The sequence below is a fragment of the Toxotes jaculatrix genome, chromosome 3, assembly GCF_017976425.1.
Source record: "Toxotes jaculatrix isolate fToxJac2 chromosome 3, fToxJac2.pri, whole genome shotgun sequence".
Lineage (NCBI taxonomy): Eukaryota > Metazoa > Chordata > Actinopteri > Toxotidae > Toxotes > Toxotes jaculatrix.
Genome location: NC_054396.1, coordinates 9,398,409 through 9,421,378, shown reverse-complemented (window position 1 = coordinate 9,421,378; position 22,970 = coordinate 9,398,409). Strand labels below are relative to the sequence as shown.

Genomic DNA, 22,970 nt, shown 5'->3' with positions numbered 1-22,970 from the left:
TTGTTCAATAACAATTATCAGACTTAGGTGAAGACTGGAAATAGCATTCTGATTGATCAGAAAATTCAATCTCCCTCCCAGAAATTGGCAGTTGATGAGAAATCTAGTTTAGACAGTTAGTTGAACAAATGCTGTGCAGAAAAGGTGAACATGCAATGGAAAACTAAAATAAGGATAAACAGAATCCCAATAAGACATGAGGAAACATAGATTGCAGAGGAATTTCAGACATTTGGAGGCAGAATAATGGCTGACAAGATCAAAGATATAAACCGATGCTAATCTGTACAACACTTAAAAAACAAAAGAAAAGAGGCCAGTACAGAGGAGATGTTGGTCTTTGTACCTGGGACTCTTAATGACACCTGACAGACAAGCTGACTCCAACATATAACTTTCAATTTAAACAGTTTTATTTTTTCGTGATACCTAGTTTTTTCGCACCAGGAATGTCGCTGAAACCTCTGAAGGAATTCGAGGGACTGAAAATGAGGATCTCTGTCTTGCTTTTCTTTGGCTAGAGAAAGGTTTTGACTCTGTCCCTCTTCATTAGTGTTGCTGCATCAATTTCTCTGTTTTTGTGCAGCAGTTAATAATAGATGCAGATTTAGCGAGATAGATGCAGAGAATAATGACGACTCTTGCTAGCAGATTTTATCGGGTCAGCTGATGAGGCTAGCAAATGAAGCCAGGCACTGGTGAAATGCTCCCTTATACTTTTGCTCTTGTGTTTTTGGAAATATTAAAAAAATAAAAATAAAAATAGCCACCCTCCAAACTCTTTATATACTGAGTATCTCTCTTTTTAGAGCCCCACACAAGAAATCCAAAGCTCAATAGACCTGCTGTTCCTATAGTTGCCAAGCTATTATTGGAAAATCACTGTTAGTGTGAGGGGTTTAGCAAACAGTCAATTGCAACTATTTGTTTCTACGCCTTTCTGCAGCCCATTTTTAATAGTTTATACTATGTACTGTATCTTTCATACATTGCATATATTGCACATTGTTTATTTTTGTATACTCATGTATTTTTATTGGATTTATTTTAATGATGCTTGTCAGCAGTTTGCATTTTATCTTTGTAAGCAGATCCAGTTTCCCATTTTCCCAAAAACTGCCTTAGAGACATAGACTCAGTTCCTGAAACTCGAAACCATCAGGTATGATTTACTGGCCTCGAGTGAAGGTGTCCTGAGATTTTTAATATGACACCACATGCACTTCGTTTTCTGCTCTGTATTTCTGATTGGATTTTTTTGTGCTTCAGTATAGACGAGCGGTCTACTGACTGAAATTCTCATACTCCTTCATGCTGATTAAATCCAGTTTTAACATACTTTGTCTGCTTTGAAAGAGCCATGCAACCGTCAAAGTAAAGTGGATTTTTCAAAATTATCTTCTTGACCAGATTATTAGACTGTGACCGTTGTGTTACATTGTGTTAATGCCATGATTGACAACTTTACACATCTGTGTTGAAGCAAAGTCATATGGAATTTCTCTTTTGTCTATAAACTACATATACTATAAACATTACATATAGTGCAGCAGTGAAATTCATTTGTCATTGTGACAAATGAATACACTGTGACAGCCTTGGCATTGTGGGAACTGACAAATGCTTCCATCTCAGTTCAAAATTGTCAGGTTTGTCAAACACAGTCTCATACAAATGTCAAACCTATATTTGCTGCCCATTATGTTTATTTGGCCATAAGTCGGGGCATTAAAATATTTCTTTTCGGATTTAAATGATGATCTGTTACACAGCCTACATTATCTGATAATAAAGAACAATACCTTCCTAATCAGATCCTCCGTACATTCGCTTTGGTAAATGGATGTGTGTTTGTGTCTGGTGTTCAGAGAACCTATTTGTTTGCTTTCCCCTTCCCTTGATGGAAATACTTGTTACATTTCTTTTTTTGTCATATCTATAGTTTACATAAAATTCACTTGACAGCTTGATGGAAACGCTGAGCAGTGGCAAAGTAATATCAAGCTCCATTTGTCTAGGAAATGCATTGCACTACTGAGCATGCAATCTTTCCAGTGGCACAGATGAGAAACATGGAGCTTATTAATCAGAACCATGGAACAGTTACTTCAGATCTAATTTCCATCAAGCCTTATATCTTTCAATTTTTCCTCTGCAGTTACTCATGACTTATTTCTCTCTTAGGGCTGAAACTGATTGTTTTTCCTACGGTTGTTGTGAAAAAGTGACATTTTGCAAATCCATCAACACTGAAAGATTTACTTAAATCTCTAAATGGTTCCATCAATGATTTTAAGCAGAGCCAGTTTGTATTTTATTGGAATTTACAAAGATGGCTTATTCACAGATCACCTGAGTGTGAACCCTGCCTCCACTCACTTTAGGAACCTGTCGCTATAAGGTTCATATATGAAACATAAATTGATGGATCTGAATAAACAACCCTGTGTGGACTGCTGGAGGAAAAAAAATGGGAAAAAATTTAACATGCAAAAACTGCACATTTTGGGGGGCACTTGCAAGCAGAGGAAACATTGCTTGTTTACACATGCAGCAGGCACAGAGCAGCATTAGCATTCATTTCGAGGTTTGTTGCTGGCCTTCTGGTGGAATGTAAGTACAATATTCACCCTCTATTTGTTCTTTTTTGGTCTTCACTTACTCCTGAGGGAAATTTCTGGCTCTTTAGCTGATAAACGCTCCACTATATTTGCCAGATAGCTGCTAACTTTGTCTGTCTGTTATTTGGTCCGGGGCAGGTGGTATACACTGAGTTTTTTTAAACCATCTATAAGGCTCCACAGAGCTGTACAGGAGAGTCAGATGAGCAATCCCCTTCACATTTACTATTATACTGTTGTGACACAAATATGAGTTGCCTGAATTTTGCCAGCATTTCTCAATCACCACTTTACTATCTCTGGGCAAGCCCAGACATACATACATTCCCCTAACCCCACACAGTCCCACACTGACACACGCATAAATATCCACTGCTGTGTCAGTCGACAGGGCTTGCAACCTGAATCGGTTTTAGAACGCGACAAAGCGCCAGCCGCTACCCACCTACCTGCCACTGATAAAACGTGGATGACTCCCTGTGTCGTCACAGGTCAGCACTCAGAGAGACAGCACAGCAGTACGGATTCAGTTACACCACCTCTACTCTCCATCCACCCCCCCCACCACCACCACCCTGCTCCTACTTCAAATGATAACACAGAGTGAAAAAGAGGTCCCTCCTTATTTTGTGAGGGTACTCTCCAAGAATTATTCCCCATCTGACATTTAATTTGCTCTCCTGCTGCAGGACCAGATTAATTATTTATACTCTGTACTGTTTCATAAAAATGTAGTATACTTTTTTTACCTGCTGTCTTTGCCATATCCTTGGAGATGTTGCAGTGACTTTCAGAACAGCCTATCTCTCTCTGACATTGATGTAGGCATATATTGTGGAAGAACTGCACATTTCTTGGTACCTTCCACCTCCAGAGACCAGTTTTAATTATTCTGTCTCCAGATAAAGAATGCTGTATATGTCCAACAATAGATGATCACCCCATGAGACAGTTATTTTCCGCACCACGTAACACGTTCCACTTTACTAAAGAAATTAGTTAACCTATGATTGTGACATGGCTGCTGGATGATATTACATTTTGTGTCTCCCCTTTCAACACTAATGAACAATTCAGTCATTATATAATCTATCGAAATGCCATCAGGAAATGTTGTGTTGTTTGTCAGTTGGTCAAAACTTGATAATAATTATCTGATCACTGTGGGCACCAGGGAAGACAGAATATTATGTAATTGTCAAACTCCCACTTCTGTACACTGCGTGCTCGGGTATGCTGGTACCTGATACAGCAGTGATGTCATCAGCAGTGGCCTTGTGGGACTGAATTAACAGCAGGAAAACAGCATAAGCTGCATACTAATCAGCCTTTTAATTAGAACACCGATCTAAACAATCAGTGCCTGAATGGAGCTCGGAGAACATGATAAAGGAGGTTTTTGACATGATGGCTCTTTCTGTAGCCTCTCTATACATCTCTGGAGGATGAGCAGAGATTTGTTTCTGTTATTGTGATTCTGTGTGATGGTTCTGGAGCAGCTGTGCAGCTGAGGTCCAGCACACGAACCATCAGAGACGCAGAGAATGAAGACAACATGAAAAGCAGCATCTGTTCACCTCATCTCAGAGTCTGAACCAGGAGACATGAGTCTCCGTCTGAAGCGTTCAGAGACGCGCTCGCACAGATTTGCGAGGCTCTTTGTTATCATCACCGCCTGATAAAAGCAGGGTTGAAAGCTTGACAATCCAATTGAAGCATGCTGTACTGAATAAGCAGCTAATGCCCTGTGATGCGTACAGTACAATAACCAATGTTTGCTTGATTGTGATCATCTCAGCTGGATATGTGGAAGTATGATGTGAAATTACTGAAAACAAACTGAGATGATGTGACTGTATTCAGCATCATTTGCTGATAAGGAACCTATTGGTTTCAGACAAAGGCAGAGCTTCAGAGCTATTCTTGAGAACCCAAGCTGAGTAGAACCCAAATGGGTCAGCCTGGTACTGTATCTGTCTCAGTATCTGGTTTATTGAGCCACAAACCAATGATAAACAATCTCAGTAGTGATATGAAGTGTATTGTGAAAAAGTAGTATGATGCAATGTAAATTTCAAAGTCGATCATTTACATAAGAGGTCAGTGTAATAGGACAATTACATGTAATCACAAAATCTCAAAAAAAAGTTATGTCAGATGATAAATGTCAAACTGGCATTAATCACTGGAGCTATTTACACTGTGAAGACAGTGCACCACTTTATACAGTTCTATACAGTTTATACAGATTGACTGCATCACACTAAAGTGCAGCAATATGCATTCTGAATATTATTCAAACTTCAATGACTGATCAGGGAAAATGTCCATAAAGTTGTGGTGAGAGGAAAATAACGACGTCAGCTGAATAATTTGGCAGAAGCAGAGGTCGGCTTATTAGGAGTAGCAGTGGGATTAGACTTTCACTCTTTTGTCATTGAAAATATCTGCACATAGATCTATGGAGGAGAGGTAAATGTCTCTCTTAAAGCAGCAGCAGAATTCATATTTCATCCATGAGGATAACATGCTGAATGACTTTGGCCAAAGTTGTCATGCTGCTAACTGCATGACAAGTCAGTAGCCAAATTAGCATAGAACTTGATCTGAAGTGAGAAATTTCTCTTCCATTTTATGCGCTTTTAAAAAAAAAAGTGTTTGAACACATCCAAGCTAGCTGTGGTTTGTAATTTGTTAAAAGCAACAAAAACAGAGAATTCAGACAGATCAAAACTGATCAAAAATTTGTTTTCCCATGTTCAAATATTTGAATGTCAAATGATAAGTGACAGCCATTGGACTTTTTGGACTACAGTGCAACACGTGGTAACCTGTTACCCAAGGTTTTTCATCTATAAACTTAGTCCACATTTAAAGCAGGTATATATTGTTTTATTTTATCAATGTTTCAAATGACAATATAAAAATGATGTGAGAGGAAATGTGAGAGGGGATGCTTGTGATCATGAACCAGCAGAGAATTAGGATCGAAATTTGCTGCTCAGCTTCAAAGAGCTTGTTTTGTGTACCTGTCCATCCTGTAACTTTACTGTTCTGACTCCTTCACACCGCTATGTGAAAGCTTTTGGCCACAACATGCAGCTGTTTTTGGCAAAAAAAAAAAAAAAAAAATCCCTTATACATTACCTGTTCTGCAGCAAACAGTAGACACTATGTTACTAGCTAATGCACTTAATTAAGTATTTAGCAGCTAGAGAGCCAAAGGTTTCCCTCAGGAGTTGGTAGAGACCAAAAACAGAGTGTAAAGAGAGTGAATACTAGATGTAAATTTGCAAGAACAGTACTCCAAAAAAAAGCTAATGCCACCTCTGGAGGTTAATAAATCATGAAATATTTAAACAGCTAATCTGCACCTGCATTTTGTGAAACCAGATTGTATCACAGCAGATGATCAAGCTGATCACAGTTTGTGGCAGTCTTCTCTCTGCAGGACTCTTCTTCGTGCACAGGTGTCCAAAAGCTCATAAACAATCGCTAAAATATTTACAAGCGGTCTGCTGCAGAATAGAAGTTGCAAACGAATACCTGACTGACAGAAAAATCCAAAATCCCAAGTATGTTAACTAAAATTAATATCAAAGACAAAAGATTAATTTGCTAACTGTGGCCAAGCATATAATCACTCTGGAAACAGTTGTATTGTTACAAAGTCAGGTTCCTTCACACACTCTTGCAGAGCAGCTCTTAGTTTGGTCTCTTCAAAGCAAGAAAGTCTCAGTCCTCAATAAATCAACTCTGTCCATCATCACAGGGAAAATCAAACCAGGGAGAGACAATGACTCAAAGAGGTCTGCTCCGAAATAATAGCTTTTATGATAATGAATCATTGTGCTTCATGATAGTAATTGCTTTCACATTTGTCATTGTCTCATTTCAGCAACACACCATCGTATTTGGGTACTGTTAACCTGAAGGGGATGACCTGTCTGACAGAAAGCGCCAGGTCGTTTCCTTTGACAGTTTGGTGGCCGACCTCATATCTGTTTAGGATATACACACAGCAGTCAGGAGGATCTTTTTCTTTGAAGTCCCCTGGGGCACAGCCAAGTGGATCACCTGATTTGTTTTATGTTTCATAATGGTATTATGTTGAAATCCTCATTGCCTCCCAAACTGTATGCTTTACAAAGCCGCATCTCACAGTTCGCTTTAGAATGATGAATCATTGATAAAGTTTTTGCATTATTTTTATATCACAAGGCATTTTCAGATCATTTATTAGATAAATAACCGATTCAAACAAGATAGAATCAAATTAACAGAGACATGACATGGGACATCTAATTTCCTGCAGAGCAGCAATCAATTATCACTGTCTGATAGATGATACCGAGGAAATGCTAAGGAATGCTGAGTCACCAGGCAAAAGATCCCCAGATGATTGATTTATAACAGGAAGTGTCGCAGTTGGTGACCTACAGCTCTTTGCGCTTGCATTTATTTAGACTGGATGCATGATTGGCCTCTTTCATTGGTCAGCGGGGAGCATTGTACACCTCACACAGTAAATGTTTTCATCCTTCCCATAAAACTGTATAACTCTCGCCTCATTGCCTTCACTCTGTGCAGGTAATTCGCCCAGTTGTCCTTCTGATGACACAATTCACTGACCTGGACACTCAACAATGAAATGTAATGAAAACACATCAGAAGCACATTGTGGTAATCAAAGAAAAATGTTTTCTTTCCATGTCTCCTCTAATTATGACGTGGTATCACATTATTTCCTGCTGAGCATCTCATAATTATGACTTGACATCTATAATTACAAGAAAGCTGTCTCACAACTACGAATGCTAAATGCTATGTTGTAATTATAAGAAGATCTGTCAGTTCTCAGTCTTATCTGATTGGTTAAAGCTCCGATTCCCAGTGACTTTTGGTAACTGCACCCATGAGTGTTGATTTTTATTTACTCACATGTCAGCTACTTACAGTGAGGAATGCAATTGTACGTACTTCTGAAAAACCAATCAGGATTTAGCAACACAAGAATCAAAATCTGATGATAGTGTCTTTCATTTGTGATCACATCACATCACACAGTCATGTGTTATTAGCTGAGTTTCTGTTAATTTAAAGATAATACTAATACTAATATACAATAATACCCCATATTAAGTCATGGATATTTAAGGTTATAAAGAAACGAAGAACAAAATTTCCCGCTGCATCAAATTTTCTTTAGGAAATAAAGGAAAATTAAGTCAGAGACTGAAATGGTGATTGGCTATTGTAACGCGTTTCTTTTTTTTTAAAATGTTCTCGCAAATTACATATGTTATTAGTCTTATAGCAGATTTTTATGATTTAGTAACCTATTAAAAAACCTATCTGGGGTTTTTCAGTTGCTTAAAGGAACATGCTTTTCCAGTTAGATGTATCCAAATGGATAAAATTCATATCGCTTTTCATTTTACACATGCACATTTTAGGCTGAAATACAAACAAATTCCTGACAAAGATGCAACTATATTGCATTTTCAGCCTTAGAACTGCATGTTTATACTATTTAAATGTTGATTATCAGAGATTAGTTCTAATACTGTGCCTTCCTCCTGTATGACCTTGCTTCATTGTTAAATAGCTCTTAGCGAATCAGGGAGAAAATGTGAGAAAGGGGCTGTGATGAAGAAACACATTCAGAACAGTATCTTTGAGTATTTGTGCATCTTACATCAACAAAACAGAGAAGAAGGGGTTTTGCAATGCCCGTCTGAGAGACAGCAGACCAGTGGCCTCTTGGGAAAAAGACACCAGTCTTTCTCTCCATTCAAGCTCACTGAAAGTAACTCAAAACCACAGACTGCGTCAGAGATAGGAAGCGGATGCAATGGCAGCGAGAGGTGAAAGAAGGCGTTTCAAAGAGCAAAACATCTGATCTTCAAAGCTGAACTGTTCTTATACAGATATGCAACAATGGTTTGGTGAGCTGAATGAAGTCGCTCCTTTAACAATGCAGGTCCAAAGACCGGAGCCTCGGTGAGACAGTCTCTTTGATTGTGAGAATAAAACATGCAATCATTAAAATTTAGGTGGGAATTGAAAGAGTCACGGTGTAAAGTGGAAGTGTAGGTGTGTGACCACGGGAGGGGAGAAGAGACGGCAAGATACTAATATTGGTGAGGTTTCTCCCAGGTCAGTCATGGACTATCTGATAAAACAGGAGAATTGAGAGGAGAAATAGCTCTGTGTGTGTGTGTGTGTGTGTGTGTGTGTGTGTGTGTGTGTGTGTGTGTGTGTGTGTGTGTTTATTGTATGACAGAATACAGACACAGTGAAGAGAGATTCAGAACAAAACTCTTGTAACAGTAGTGCATCTATGTGTTTAAATGTGTGTGTTGTATGTGCGTGCATGTGTGTGTGCAAGAGGAAAGAGAGTGATTTTGATGAATGTGTCCTGACGGATGGTGTAACCCCCCTAAGCCTGCCTCCACTTCCTCTTCAGCCCTCCTGTCATGGCTGAATATCGAGGTCAAACCACCTTTCATATCTGTTCCACACTGCAAGGACACAACGCAGAGAACAAGTAAACACCTCATCCCCTGGGGATGCTGCTGTTTTCTTATTTTTTTTATTCATTCCACCTGTGATTGCTCCAAGTAACAATCCAAAATATTGCCTGAGTGCATGATTATATCTTGTAGAAATGGAGACAATGAAAATAATCTCAACGATACTTAGTATCATCATTCCAGTTTCAGTTAGATTAGCAGCAGCTGCATGGAGAAGTTATGGCCTTCACATGATGGCCTCCACCTTTAATTCTATCCTCCATATGAGGCCAGCTTTTTAAAAATGCAGTGTCAAAGTGCACCGATCCTTCAGGTTTGATAAAAATTGCAGCGGTGGCGTCTGTGATCTTGAGTTTAATCACAGTGTGACGAGTTGTCGATGAGATATCGCCTACATTTCAGGTCTGACAGACACAACCTGATCCGCAGTTCAGTCCCCTCCTGTCTTCTCCCATCTTTCATCTCGGGGGTGAATCACTGATCAGCAACAGGGTGGAGGTGGGAAGTGAACAACAATGTAGAACAGCTTCAGGGCTTCAGTTAACAGGCTTTTGTATCAATGTCTTTTAATCTAATTCCCTTGACGGCTCTGCAAATTTAGCCTCTGATGAGGTAAAAATAACAGATTGTCTGAATTTTGGAAAAACGTGTCCATAGCGAAACTTTACAGGAGAACTGCAGTGTCGTTTAGAGTTTCAGCCATTTACGTGTCTAGATTACATTTCCCTCACTCAACTGCAATGTCTCAGTTATGTAAAAAGGTTTTCTACATATTTTCAGCATTTGCAAATGTGAACTCCATAAACGTTGTACCTGTGTAGTGATGGGGAGTCACTAAGTACATTTACTCAAGTACAATTTTTTAGGTACTTTACTTGAGTATTTCCATTTCAAGCTGCTTTAAACTTCTACTCCACTGCATTTCAGAGGCAAATGTTAACTCAATACATTTGACTGGTTACTTCTCAGATAAAGATTTTACATTAAAAACATTTGATGATGATTAAACCACCTACCACTGTACACCACATTTTTGCGGATAATACTTTTGTACATTTACTTAAATAGTAGTTGAATGTAATGGAGTATTTTTACATTGTTTTATTAGTACTTTTATTTAAGTCAAGGCTCTGGATACTTCTTCCACCACTGCCTGTGTATGTCAGGTAAATGACAGTGAACAAAACTTCAGGCATTGTATGGTTTAACATCCAATTAGGCTTCAGAGAAAGTAGACAAAGTTTTCAAAAGGCAAATGGAGTTATATTGTTGAGGATTTATTATCTTGTTTTTTATGCGGTACACAAACTTTTTATGGGACATGGTATTCCTTATGGTATGCATACATCATGTAAATGACTGTGGTGTCTGAGATAATTGGGACAGACTTCATTTTTCTTTAGTCTACAGAGCTGCAATATACATATTTTTGCTATCAGGCAGAAAATGGCTTGTTTATCCTATACCCTGTTCTCTTATTAGTTTCAATACTTTTCTCTCATCTTGCTGAGATGACCACTTTTTTTTTTTTTTTTTTTAAAGAGAGAGAGAGATACTTTGGGCATGAGGGTAAAGTAGAGAATAAAAGGTCATTTCAGGATTGGAAGGCGTAGGTTGAGATACATTTATTTATTTAGATATTTATTTATGTATTCAGATGTAAACAACTGCATATTTTGTCTGTTAACTCGCATGTGCCAAGACCTATAAAAGAAAGAAACAGTGAAGGGATTTGCTCACAGTGGGTTTTGTTTTCTGTTGGCAGAAAAGCTGAAATGACAGATGCTGTTGGCAGTTCAACAAAGTGTTGCAACTGAGGCATTGTGTTTGCAAGTACTGGTGTAAGGGAAGGGCTATATGAAGTATAGATACTGGTTCAAAAAAAAAAAAAAAACAGAAAGCTCAGTGGCCAACAACATACGCCACTAAGAAGAACAGAGCTGCTTCTTCCAGCTGTGTTTTGCCTCCATGTTTTCTCTTTCTTTTATTACTTTGCATACATAGAAACGGTGCCACTCTATTCCACAGGATTCAAACCTTTCTGCCTTCTGCCAGAGGAAATATATCAGCTGTCTGTAACTCTGGAAGACAGGTCAGACTATTGAAGTGTCCTAGAGGAGCAGCAGCCTATAAGATGCACACCACGTCCCCATTTTGAGTCCTCTGGGGACCTTTGTTGCATGTCACGGCTCCCTCTGCCTTTCTGTGCCAATATTTCCTATCACTCTCTGCTGTCAGTCTGTCCAAAGAAGGCAAAATGCCAAGAAAAAGAAACCTTTAAAAAGAACAAGTCAGACGTGGACATGCGTTAGAGCAGAGCTGCAGCTGAGTACGGGAAAAATGAAAGTGAAACTGAAGGTGAAAATCCACCAAGCCCACAAGTTTGTCCATTTGTGAGACCCATAAACACTAATGTCCACTTCAGGAAGATACCAGAGCACTCTGTTCCTCTCAGTATGACAGCATTTTATTAGACAAATGATGACACACTTCACTGTTTAAAGGACAGTAGTATACATTCAGATCAGGTCATCTGTACAGTACAAAGATAGGTGTGGGGGAGGTGATGTATGACATCCAGTTGTGTTGGCCCAGTGGCCTCACATGTGTGTAGGCTTTCTAGAGCAACAATTCCTCTACTTGACAAAACACTGTAGCCTTATTGTGTCAGCTTTATTGATTCACTCCTTGAAATCTTTGGTCATTTACGACAGTCTTCATTCTTTCCTTCTCTTTTCTTAGCTGACGGTGGTTGATAAAGCAGAACCATTCAGTAATTTTGGCCTCATAAGAAATTAAATATCACAGAAAAGAGTGATAGATTTGACCATTAAAATGACTCCACAGATTCCACTCAAAATTATTTGATTTGGATTAGTGATGCCGGTATAAAGAGGCTCACTTTTATGTGTTTATAGCATTAGATTTTGTGCTTTTACATTATGTTTTGCTCCATCAAATCCTCTGGCCATCTGAGCCTGGATAAAACTGCATAATAGTCCATATGGTGCAGAGCAGGTGTGCTGGAGGAGTCACTGGGGTGGGTGCAGTGGGTAAACACTGTAATACTGCATTTGGCATCATGTAACTTAAGCTCCATACAACACATTCCTTTCATGTCTCAAAAAATTTCTTTGACTAAGCAATAAGGCGCTGAAATGACTGCATTTGAGTTGAACTATCTTGATTGCACTGTAAGGCTGCCCTCAGTTTTTCATACTCAGTGGAATGGCGGGCACTGGATTCACATGAGGTTTTTAAGCAGCAAAAAGGTTTTCTTCATTAATCCAAAGTGAGTCTTTACAAACATATTCCCCCTCCAAGTGGATGGACATGAGACACGGACGCTCCGAGTAAAGCCTTCCAGTAAACAACAGTTTCAACAACACTGAACCTTTGAACAAATGAGCACAGACTTCACTTGTCATGTAAATAAACACCTACACATCACTTTTTTTTCAGAACAGGACAACAACATCACATCTCATATATGACGAAATGCTGAGGCAGGGTGGGCTGGTGGCTACAGGGACATGCCCCCTGCTTTAATGTCTATGACAAAGTCACTAGATCCCTCACTAGTTGCAAGGGGCGCTGGCTCAATAGCTCAGAGGACCCTGACCTGTGGGCTCCCTGTGGAGAGGAGCTTCTGGGACAAAGGGGACTGAATGAAGATGACATTATTATCAATACATCCAATTACGCGGGGGGGGGGGGGGGCACAAAGTTGGATTCAGTGTAATCCATTGGGTGTGAATGGTGACATCCTGTCAAGACTGATATCTGCCTCGCAGTCCTCCAAGTCACAAACCGAGTCGGTGGCGTTTTCATTGTTGTGAGAAAACTGTGAAATCCTGTCAAAAGTCTCTTCATGCTCAATACATTCAACCACGTTGGGGATCATGTTGACATACGCGTTCGCGATTTCCTTGTGGAAGAGGGTATCTTGGTTATATGAGACCAGCTCGTTGCTGATGTTAACAGTTTCCACCGGCGTGTTGGAGCAGAAATAACGACAGCCCAAGAGGCTGGCGAAGGCCTTCCTGAACTCGGCGTTGAAGGCGTATATGATGGGGTTCAGGGACGAGTTGGTCCAGCCGAACCACACGAAGACGTCGAAAGTCGTCTCGCTGACGCACGGTAGACCCGCGTCCCGGTCTGTGGCCGGCCTGTCGCAGAACGGGACCATGCAGTTTAGGACGAAGAAAGGTAACCAACAACACACAAAGACACCCATAATCACCGACAGAGTTTTGAACACTTTGGTTTCCCGTTTAATCGACGTTTTCAAGGTGTTGTGGTGTTGGCACTCTATTCTGTTGGTCCTGCAACTTTGCGCGTGTTCTGCCGCTCTCTCCAGCGAGGCTATTCTTCTAATTTGTATTTGTGCAATCCGGTATATTCGTGTGTAAGTCACAATCATAATTGCCACGGGAATATAGAAACTTATCAAAGAGGACGATATAGCATACTCTCTGCTCAGGCTGGAGTCGCAGTTTTCCTCCATCTGCCGACGCGTGGAAGAGTTGTGCGTCCCAGCCATTTCGTCACCGCTGGCTTTGTGCCAGTTTAGCTGGACCGGTATGAATGAAATGAGCACAGACAACGTCCAAGTGATGCTAATCATAACAAAGGCAACACGCTGGGTCATTTTCCTCTCGTAGCGGAAGGGGCTCGAGATGGCCCAGTATCTATCCACGCTGATAATGCAGAGGTTGAGGATGGAGGCGGTGGAGCACATAATGTCAAAAGCGACCCAGACGTTACAGAAAGTGCCGAACGGCCAATACCCCGCCACCTCTGCCACAGCTTTCCATGGCATCACGAGGACGGCCACGAATAAATCCGATAGAGCCAAGGAGACTATGAAAATGTTGGTGACTTTGGTCCGCAGGTGCCGAAAGCGCAGCACCGCGGAGCAAACCAGGATGTTCCCCAGGAGAGTCCATAGGATGAGCAAGGACAGCAGACACCCCGTCACTGTACGCACCACCATATCCTTCCTCCCGTCGCTTGTTGCCTCTGTTTCGGTGCTGTTCCACATAATCTCTCCGAGGGGTGCAGGCACAGAGTCAGTCCCCTGCACCGATGAGAGATACTTGGCTGGGTTCTCCATGTGCCTCTTCAAGTAAAACTGCAGTCCATTGCTCCGTGCGCGGGGACGGGCGCAGTTACCAGCCACTCACCGCATAGTCCCCATTGACCCGCTCGGCTGCCAGCCTGATGTGAAGTGCAAAACAGACGGGAAGAGAGAAGTGAGCGCGTTAAAACTGAGCCGAGCGACGTGCCGGGTGCGCTGAGGGGCTGAAACGCAGCAGGCAGTGGCGAGCGCATGTTGCAGCCTTGCCGGTCTGTTGTGTGACCTGGCTGCCTCTGTGAATTTCTCAGTCCAAGATATCCTGAGTGTGGTGTGGGTGAAGAGGGAGTCCCTACAGCCTAACACACACTAACCTAAAACCAGGGCTGGGCGCATAATCACGCCTCCTTTGTGCGTGGTGTTACGCACAACAGTGCACTGTTGGGTGTGAGGAAGCCCTCAACATTTTGAAGGCATTCGTGAGTGGAAACTCCAAAGAGCGTCGGCTAATACAATGCCCAATTCAGTCGAGAGCTTTCTTTCGTTCAGTTGTGTATTGTATATCCTCTGGTGTGCATTATCCTTACTTGACATGACACAATGCCGCAGTAATGGCAGTGTCAATACGGTGTGTTTTTGTGCAGGATGAAATTGCGTGTGGACTGTGTAGAAAAAATATTAATAAACAACCACTGCATGAATTTCAAAACACATTCACCTAGTGAGTTCACATGTATAATGAAGTGGAGGTACAGTCATTGTAGATAGAAATGAGCCTCACATGAAGTCTACATTAGCACTTGCAGAGCTGTCCATGGTGCTGAAACAGCAGACAGCCTGGAGCATATTGTACTCATAGTCCCTTCAACAAGCAGACACGCCTCCTGTCTGTCTGTCTGTCTGTCTGTCTGTCTGTCTATCTATCTATCTATCTATCTATCTATCTATCTATCTATCTATCTATCTCTCTCTATCTCTATCTCTCTCTCTCTATCTATCTATCTATCTATCTATCTATCTATCTATCTATGATCATAACGTTTCACTGCCTTGAAGCCTGACTGAGCACGAATTTGATATTTATTACCAATACCGTAATTTGTCATATACACTCCCCCACCTCAAAATAGGACTGTGGTGCATGGTTAAAGCCACCCAAAACTCTTTATAACACATTGTTTTTTTTATGTAAAAGTTTTAATACGCGCTGTAATGAAAAAAAAAGCCACTCGGTCTTTTTTAAACGTGGGGAAATTAATCTTTTTCACAGTATCACTGAACGTCGGTGGTTGTTTGCCCTCTGACGACTCTGACGACTGGAGGTCATAGCTCATCCACTTTTCAGAGTTGCCTGAACAGGTGAGTCACATTCACACTCTCTGCGGGCATGTTAAGCCAGGAGCTCTGCGCGCGCCGTGCGTCGTGTGTCTGTGCAACAGCAGCAGCAGCCGTTTCCGGCTTTAAAGCGTCACGGATATTTTTAGATGTGTCTGCGTGCCTGTCAAATCGTTCTGACACTACGTCAAAATAATCTCCCCGACGCCCGATGCCAAATTCTCCGGAGTAACCTATAATCTCGGGATGTCGTGTCAGAAGGCAACCTGTGTCCGACACAACGATGACTTCTTTGCATACAGACGTTACCACAGCCAGTGAATTCATATGCTTTGATAAAATGTGTGATGCCCATGCACGTGCACCTCTGACTTTGACCTCTGCCGTGCTTTTAATTGGAATATTGCAGATACATATTAATTAAAAAAAAAAAAAAAAAAAAAAAAAAACACAGATCACTATTAATATGAAATCACAACCTGGAGGCACAGTTGTGTTTTGGTGAGACTTTATATTTATTATTCTGTATAAGTTTGTGTTGCTTTTATTTCAACTGACTAACTTGATGTATTGTATTATTGCTGTTGTTATTATTGTGAAAAGCATTTATTAAAGAAGATGTCTTAGCACAATAATCCCAAACTGTAGCTTCCTAAAGCACAGGAGCTTTTGAGGTGTCCTATCAAACTCTGAAAACACATAAATAAGTGGCGCCATCCAGTGGTGCAAAGGTCTACTACAATTGCAGACGGTTATCAGAAGTTCAGTGAAAAAGTAGGAGACAGAGAGGAGATCCTAGTGTTAAAAAACAGATGCCATAAGGGGAGACAACATAAGAGACATGACACAAGTCTTGTTTATGAAAGAAAACTATTCTTTATTTCAATAGGCAAAAGATATACTTTCATCACTGTTGTACACATCATTTCATATGACCACCATTGGAATTTTGCAAAATCGTATCACAGTTTCTGAATGATTTTGATCAGCATGGCAGTATTTACAGAGATGATAAACAGTAATATTGCAGTTTGCACCTAAAAACAAACAAGTTTTTACCACAACTTGGCACATAGTGAGAATACATACAACGCATAGCACCAGGCTGAGAACTTGCCGGACATCTGGCTGAAATTATACATTGATTTGATGTAAGATTGTACAGTACAACTAGACAGTATATGTGTGCTTTATATCAAGAAGAAACAGGGTATGTTACTGTACAATCACAGAACTGGATGTTTTTTTTTTTATTGCTGATTCTTTGGATGTAAACATGTGATCTCTAGTCTGGTGTAGCAGCTGTCATCATGCCAGCATGTTTCTGATTACTGTAATAATCATGGAGCTACTGACAAACAAGATTCCCACTTTAAACATTACAGATGCACCTGATTTGAACAATATTAAACCAGTGCCCTTTTCACGTTAGCAGACATATATTCAGACATATTAACAGTTTATGGAGTGGAAAAATCTTTGGCAGTAAATTTGTTATCTGACATTGTATTTCTCTATATAATGTGGATACAGATCACAGGATGCTAAGTATGATTGGAAACAGTGCTACCCAGTAACATAATTTTATCATAACTTTCCACTGAACTCGAGAGAACAAACTATCAGGATGTAAGAGGATGCTGATGAACCTTAAATGACTGAGAGTCATTTGCTACTTCTGAGAACTGTAGTCCAAGTCATAAAGATTATTCAAAACATAGTGCTGTTCTAAGATTGTCATTATTCTTGTAGCTCAAGTCTTGCCATCCATTAGACTAACTGAACTACTAATTAAAGTAAATGAGAACCATATCCGTATAGAGTATGCACATTTCAAATGCAGATACAATATGGGTAAAGTGGTACTCTGTGAAGTACAGTACTATTACCTTATCAGATATATGAGATTAACAGGTGTTTCAGTGGCATGTCTTGTATTTTCAGATATGAAAATCAAGTAATCTACACTATACTGTCAGATACTAATACGAAACAGTACAAAATGTGTCAGATACAGCATTTACATTTTACGTCGTGCAGCAGTAAGAAAACCCTACTGAAGTGTGACTATAAAACAAAAAGTACAGAGGGCCCTTCTGTTCTGTGCGTCACCATCTTTAATGAAACTTTCGTTGTTCAAGGTAATTCTTCAAGGAACACAGGGTATTGGTTCGTCTTCCTCTGTAATCCCCACATTGAAGGATCTGTGTTTTGTTTGGCTTGCTTTCAAGTCTGTTGGAGTATGACCCAGACTGCCTCCTGAACGGTTGACCTGCGCTATGAGACACTCTCGGGAGCCGGAGGTGACAAGTGTTCTTGTGCTTGTTACCTGGCATTGTCAGTCATCTGCTACTCTGTCAGACCCGGCGAAACACCTCAAAGAGGGAGGCAACTGAGTGCATGCGGTAGAAAAGGTTCAGAGGAATGGCAAAATTGAGAACTGTTGTCCATATGCTGAAGCCGAATGTCTCCTGTTCCAACCCGTTCTCGTACTGTGGCCGGCAGCCAAAGGCAGGAAGGATCCACAGCTGAAAGACAAGAAGAAATCAAATTAATTAAACCCGCATTCACTGATTTCCCAGCAACCTGCAGGAAGTCCGACAAGCTGTAAACAGTAGACCAGCATATATTTACTCTCCTAACATCCTAACGTTAGCATTCATTTGAGGCGTGTGTTTGAGGTGTTTCTGGCCACCCGATGAATGGTAGTCCAATATTTGCTCTCCTCTCAGCTCTGTTTTGGTCTTCATCAACTCCTTAAAGGCAAAGATCTGGCTTTTTAGCTGCTGAATGGTCCACTAGCTTCACCAGCAAGTCCCTAACTTTGACTGCTGGTTATTTAGTGTTTTCCCTAAAAGCAGCTTCAGGTCCTGTCTGGAAAAAATAGATGAGAGCAATGAGACTGAACCAAAACAGTATAGTTGGGTGACATAAAACCAAAACAATGAGCTGAAAAACACTAAAACACTTTGTAGGCCTGAGATGAAATGAAGAGTCGGGTGATAATTCTCTGTGGGTTTGTCACTATGAGACACCTGTCACATTAAACATAGGTTTTTATCAATCATTAATATTGATTACAGCAGCTCTAAAACAACAATCTGCTGCTTCCAATAAAATCTTACAGGAACACTGAGTGGAAATCTGGATGGACAAATCAGATTTGGAATCACATGAGTATTTCAAATAGCTGGTTACCATTGTGTGAATTCTTTACACAGCAAGAATACATTCAATCTCATTTAACCTACACTCAGTTGTAAGTAATTATTTGATTGGCATACTCACCGAAATGTTGCACATTATCAGGAAGACAGCAATGTTCTTCAGGATTTGCCTCTTAATATTTGAAGGCTCCTCTACTTTGTTTCTCACAGGCAGCGGCACCTCCGATGGTTTCCTCGGACATGTGTACACCGGGCCGCCCTCCTCCTGCTCGTTCTCCATGGTGACGCAGGCCCTGTCTGGAGTCTCGTAGGCTCGGTTGATGATGCCGTTGTATGGAGGGGCTAAAGAGGAAGTCACCGAGAAGATTTCTGGAGCAGGTGGTAATTCTGAGTCCTCCCTTTCTCTATCCTGCTGCTGGCGGTAAAGAGACTCTATGATAAAGAGGTTCTGCATGTACTTCTCCAACACAATGAGCAGAGAGTAGATGAAGTTTGTCCAGAGGTAAGGGGGGCTGCTATTGGCACTCAGCACAGCCACAATGCTGCACCAGGACATAAGCCAGGAGCCGATAGAGGATCCAAACAGCAGCTCTGTGTCCAGCTGTCGTGACGGGTTCTTGGAGGTGTCCAGTGGCATGTGGTCTGCTCGGTATATGAGTAGACCTGAAGCACCAGCTAAGCACATGAACACCAGCATCACAATGCCGTAAATGTAGAACATGGAAATGGCTGACTGGCGTGTTTTAAGGGACTCAACATAGGTGATGTAGACCACCAGGATCCCAATAGTGCTGGCCAGGGCAAGTAGACCCAGAATGGGGCCTACAGACAGGCCCTGGGTTTTGGTAGCCAGCCTTTTCCAATTCGAGGAAAGGTCAATGGTCCGACCGATGTTCTTCCACATTACAAAGAGCATGGCAGAGACAAAGATGTGGTACTCGATATTGAAGGGATAGAGATAGTAGAGGCTGGTGGTGAACATGGAGCAAGTGCTGGTGGAACAGTTGCAGAGAGGCTCTGACTGTTCTGGAAAACAAATAAAAACAGATACAAATGCATGAGAGATGTGAAAAATAAAACCATACAAACATATCCAAACATTAACCTTGTTTGTCTATCTTAAAAGACAATATAAAAATAACCATCGATCGGGACATAATACTATACTGATAGAGTGAGAAACCAAAAGCATAAATATTAGAATAAACATGCATATAAAATAGAATAAATACATACAAGATATTTAAATGGTCAGTATGCTGGTCTGCTAATCATATAATTTTTTAAAAGAATATTCTTGGTATTTATTGTACGCCTCTCAACTCCTGGGTGTCCAGGATGCCTATTTTAGCTGCTTCTTGATTAACTTTAATCTCAACGTTTTTGGATTTGTGATGAAACTGAAATTTGAAGCAGCTAGAACAGCCAGTATTTCTTTTAGTGCAGTGTAATTTTAAAGTTTCAAGCATATTTTGTTTTTTAGATCCTGGTATATATATATATATATATATATATATATATATATATATATATATATATATATATATATATATATATATATATATATATATATAATTATCTTTTGCAGCACAAAACTCCATAATAACTTTCTGTCTTAACTCCTGATGGTCAGTACACCACCAGGAGCAACTGACCATCATGGACGCTGATGACAATACACTGTTTATATTCACTCACTCCCTTTAAAGCCCACCCCAACATATGATAGTAATGCTGTTGCCCTCTAGAGATCATCTCAACAAAACCCTGCCGTGTGCCCCTCACCCCAGCCCCTTCTACCCCCCACCCCGCAAAGGCCACCTCTATGGTCCTGCACCCTTTAATTAAAACGGGAACAACAGTCAGGGTGCAGCCAGCCTCACAGTCAGCCGGATATGAGGAGGAGCAGCCGAACCCCCCAACCCTAGGCTTAGATGTATCAGTTACTGTAATTGCAGCACCCTTGGGAGTAAGCAGCTTGGGGACAAAGCCGTCTGAGGTCAAGCGGGGGGTTGCCAAGGAGGGTGGTGGTGGCTGAAGTGTGGGGAAAGGGCCAGGGAGGGGGCCTCAGCACTAGCAACAGTGTGTCTCCTGAAACCTAATAGAGAGACGTTCGACACAAACAAGACTCGATGGGCCTGCAGGACTAACTTCCCTTCCCCTCACAAACCCTCCTCTCCTTCCTTTTTCTTTCATCCATTGAAGTAAGATCTCAAGCGCACTATTGTACTTTTCTTCCAGGTACAAGCCAGCAATCGACCTCTTGGCCCTTACCTATGGTGAGGTTTTCATAGCCCAGGGCAGAGAGTCTTCTCATATGGTTGTTCAAGAAGTGCTCGGCCTCTGACATCACACCGGTGCACCACAGGAGGAGGTTGGTAAAGACTGCGTGGATTACTCCAAATCTGAGGAGACAAACAAGGTTGACGACCCTTCATCTATTAGCATGTGGCAGTGTTATGATACAGTTTGTTCTGACATGTGCGCATGCAGATTTCCTATGTTTTTACATTCTTTTGTCACTGGTGAGGTGTTTCATTACTCTGACAACAATGTTTTTATCAGATTTGTTGGCATAGATTATATTGTTAAATCATAATGTCACATATTTCACATACCTCTCAAATGTTTCAAAGCTCTTGATGACGTCCTTGATGTGAAACCAAAGAAAATGCACCTAAACACCAAAAACAAGACACAGAACTTTAAAATAAGAGGCCCGACAAAACATTACCAAAAACATATCGTATAAAAACACATTTTGTAAACAGTTAAATCAACTTGAGGCGTATTTAAATCCCTTTACTAGAAGGATTTCCCTTTTCATGTGCAGTTACACTCAAATAACATGGACAATGACAGGATTATATTGTTGCAGCAACTCTGTACACGCCTCAAAAACAAAGAGCACATTATTCAAAGACCTGCCTGGTTAAGTGGTGCACAGGGGGAAAAAAGACACAGTGTCTCACACTGCTGAAAGATTATCACTTTATTGAAATTAAAGTGGGGTTGTAAACTTGCCTGTGCTATGGTGTGGGTTGCATGGATGACAGGATATACCCCGAGCACAGCCGACACACAAGACTGATAGCCAACATAATACCCGATTCGAAAAGCGTCCATAATCAGTGAAAGGAGTGCAAGGAGAGTCAAGCCACCTACCGAGAAAAAAGACATGAGGATCAAGTTATTGTTAGGACTGATGACAAAAAATAAAAAGTTTTCTTTGGCCATATGGAAAATTTTCAAGTTTTCGTTAATTTGTACAAACACTTTGGTCCTATTCATACTGAAATACACTTCTTTAGTCTCCAAACACGTGAACAGGAATAAAATTAATTTGCCGTGTTACTCATTTACTTGTGTAAACTTGCGCGTAATGCCAATAACTCACCTCTTATCCAGGATGTGGTGGCGTGGACGTCTTTCTCGGTCCGCGAGTTCTTCTGTCTGTCCCGTACCAGAATGTACCACATCATCCAGATCAGCTGGAGGATCATGAGGCAGGTGACAAAGGACAGCAGGTGCTCTTCCTTGACATCGGGGTCATGGTGCGTAATGGCCAGCATCAGCGCAGCCCCGATCAGCAGCAAATTGGTCCCGTACTGACCGCTGAGGAACTCTGCGTTCTTCTTCGGATAGTCCGCTGACAGTTTGAGTTTTAATTTGGTGAAAATCTTCTTGTCGTGCTCGGAGCTGGACGACGAGGAGGAACTGTGACAGTACTTGTTCAGACACATAATATCCAGGCCGCTGTGTTCCACCATGGTGGGAGACATGTATAAAAATCGCAGTACCGAGAGAAGAGTAAAGTCAAAGTCGCGCGCGCTATAAGTGCATTTGAGGGAGGCCAGGTGCGTAACCTGTTGCTACAAGGTGGGGATTCAGACGGATAGGTACCGTGCCAAACATGCTCATTCAATCTTCAAGGTTCGGCTCAGTGGCCACGCATAGTTTCAATGTCCAACCTCGGCGAGGATGAACATGATAGATGCCACTGTCATCTTGAAACCCTGAAACTGAAATGTGTGGTCGTGTAACAGGCTCGCTGAGTCACTGAAAATAGAAGATTGCGTTTCAGTCTTTGGTGATCCCAGACCTCGGTCTTCTTGAAAGCCCCATATGTTTCAGAGAAACCACTGGGCTTGCTGTGCCAACCATTCAACGCCTAAAGCAAAAACACTGAGCACGGAATTATCCACAATAACAGAAAAAAAAAAAAACACGAGCT

At 41.1% G+C, this 22,970-nt stretch overlaps 2 protein-coding genes across 2 annotated transcripts; both read right to left on the bottom strand.

Annotated features, from left to right (window-relative positions):
• Positions 1–12,890: 12,890 nt before the first annotated feature.
• drd5a (dopamine receptor D5a) lies at positions 12,891–14,273 on the bottom strand. Its single transcript, XM_041034263.1, has one exon. It carries the CDS (start codon positions 14,271–14,273, stop codon positions 12,891–12,893), a length of 1,383 nt encoding a protein of 460 aa, XP_040890197.1.
• Positions 14,274–17,737: 3,464 nt separating this feature from the next.
• On the bottom strand, positions 17,738–22,506 carry otop1 (otopetrin 1). Its single transcript, XM_041034519.1, has 6 exons — positions 22,134–22,506; positions 21,761–21,897; positions 21,355–21,413; positions 21,011–21,141; positions 18,858–19,762; positions 17,738–18,097 (listed from the first exon to the last, which is right to left on the bottom strand). Exons 1-6 carry the CDS (start codon positions 22,504–22,506, stop codon positions 17,927–17,929), a joined length of 1,776 nt encoding a protein of 591 aa, XP_040890453.1. The 3' UTR covers positions 17,738–17,926.
• Between the last annotated feature and the right edge of the window lie 464 nt (positions 22,507–22,970).

What these genes read in the sequence shown, in the direction of transcription:
- drd5a (XM_041034263.1), bottom strand. Translation starts at nt 14,273, where the DNA reads ATGGAGAACCCAGCCAAGTATCTCTCATCGGTGCAGGGGACTGACTCT.
- otop1 (XM_041034519.1), bottom strand. Translation starts at nt 22,506, where the DNA reads ATGGTGGAACACAGCGGCCTGGATATTATGTGTCTGAACAAGTACTGT. An exon ending in AGCTTTGAAACATTTGAGAG is followed by an intron (nt 21,142 to 21,354) that starts GTATGTGAAATA and finishes TTGTCTCCTCAG; the next exon opens with ATTTGGAGTAATCCACGCAG. An exon ending in TGATAATGTGCAACATTTCG is followed by an intron (nt 18,098 to 18,857) that starts GTGAGTATGCCA and finishes CTTGTCTTTCAG; the next exon opens with CTGTGGATCCTTCCTGCCTT.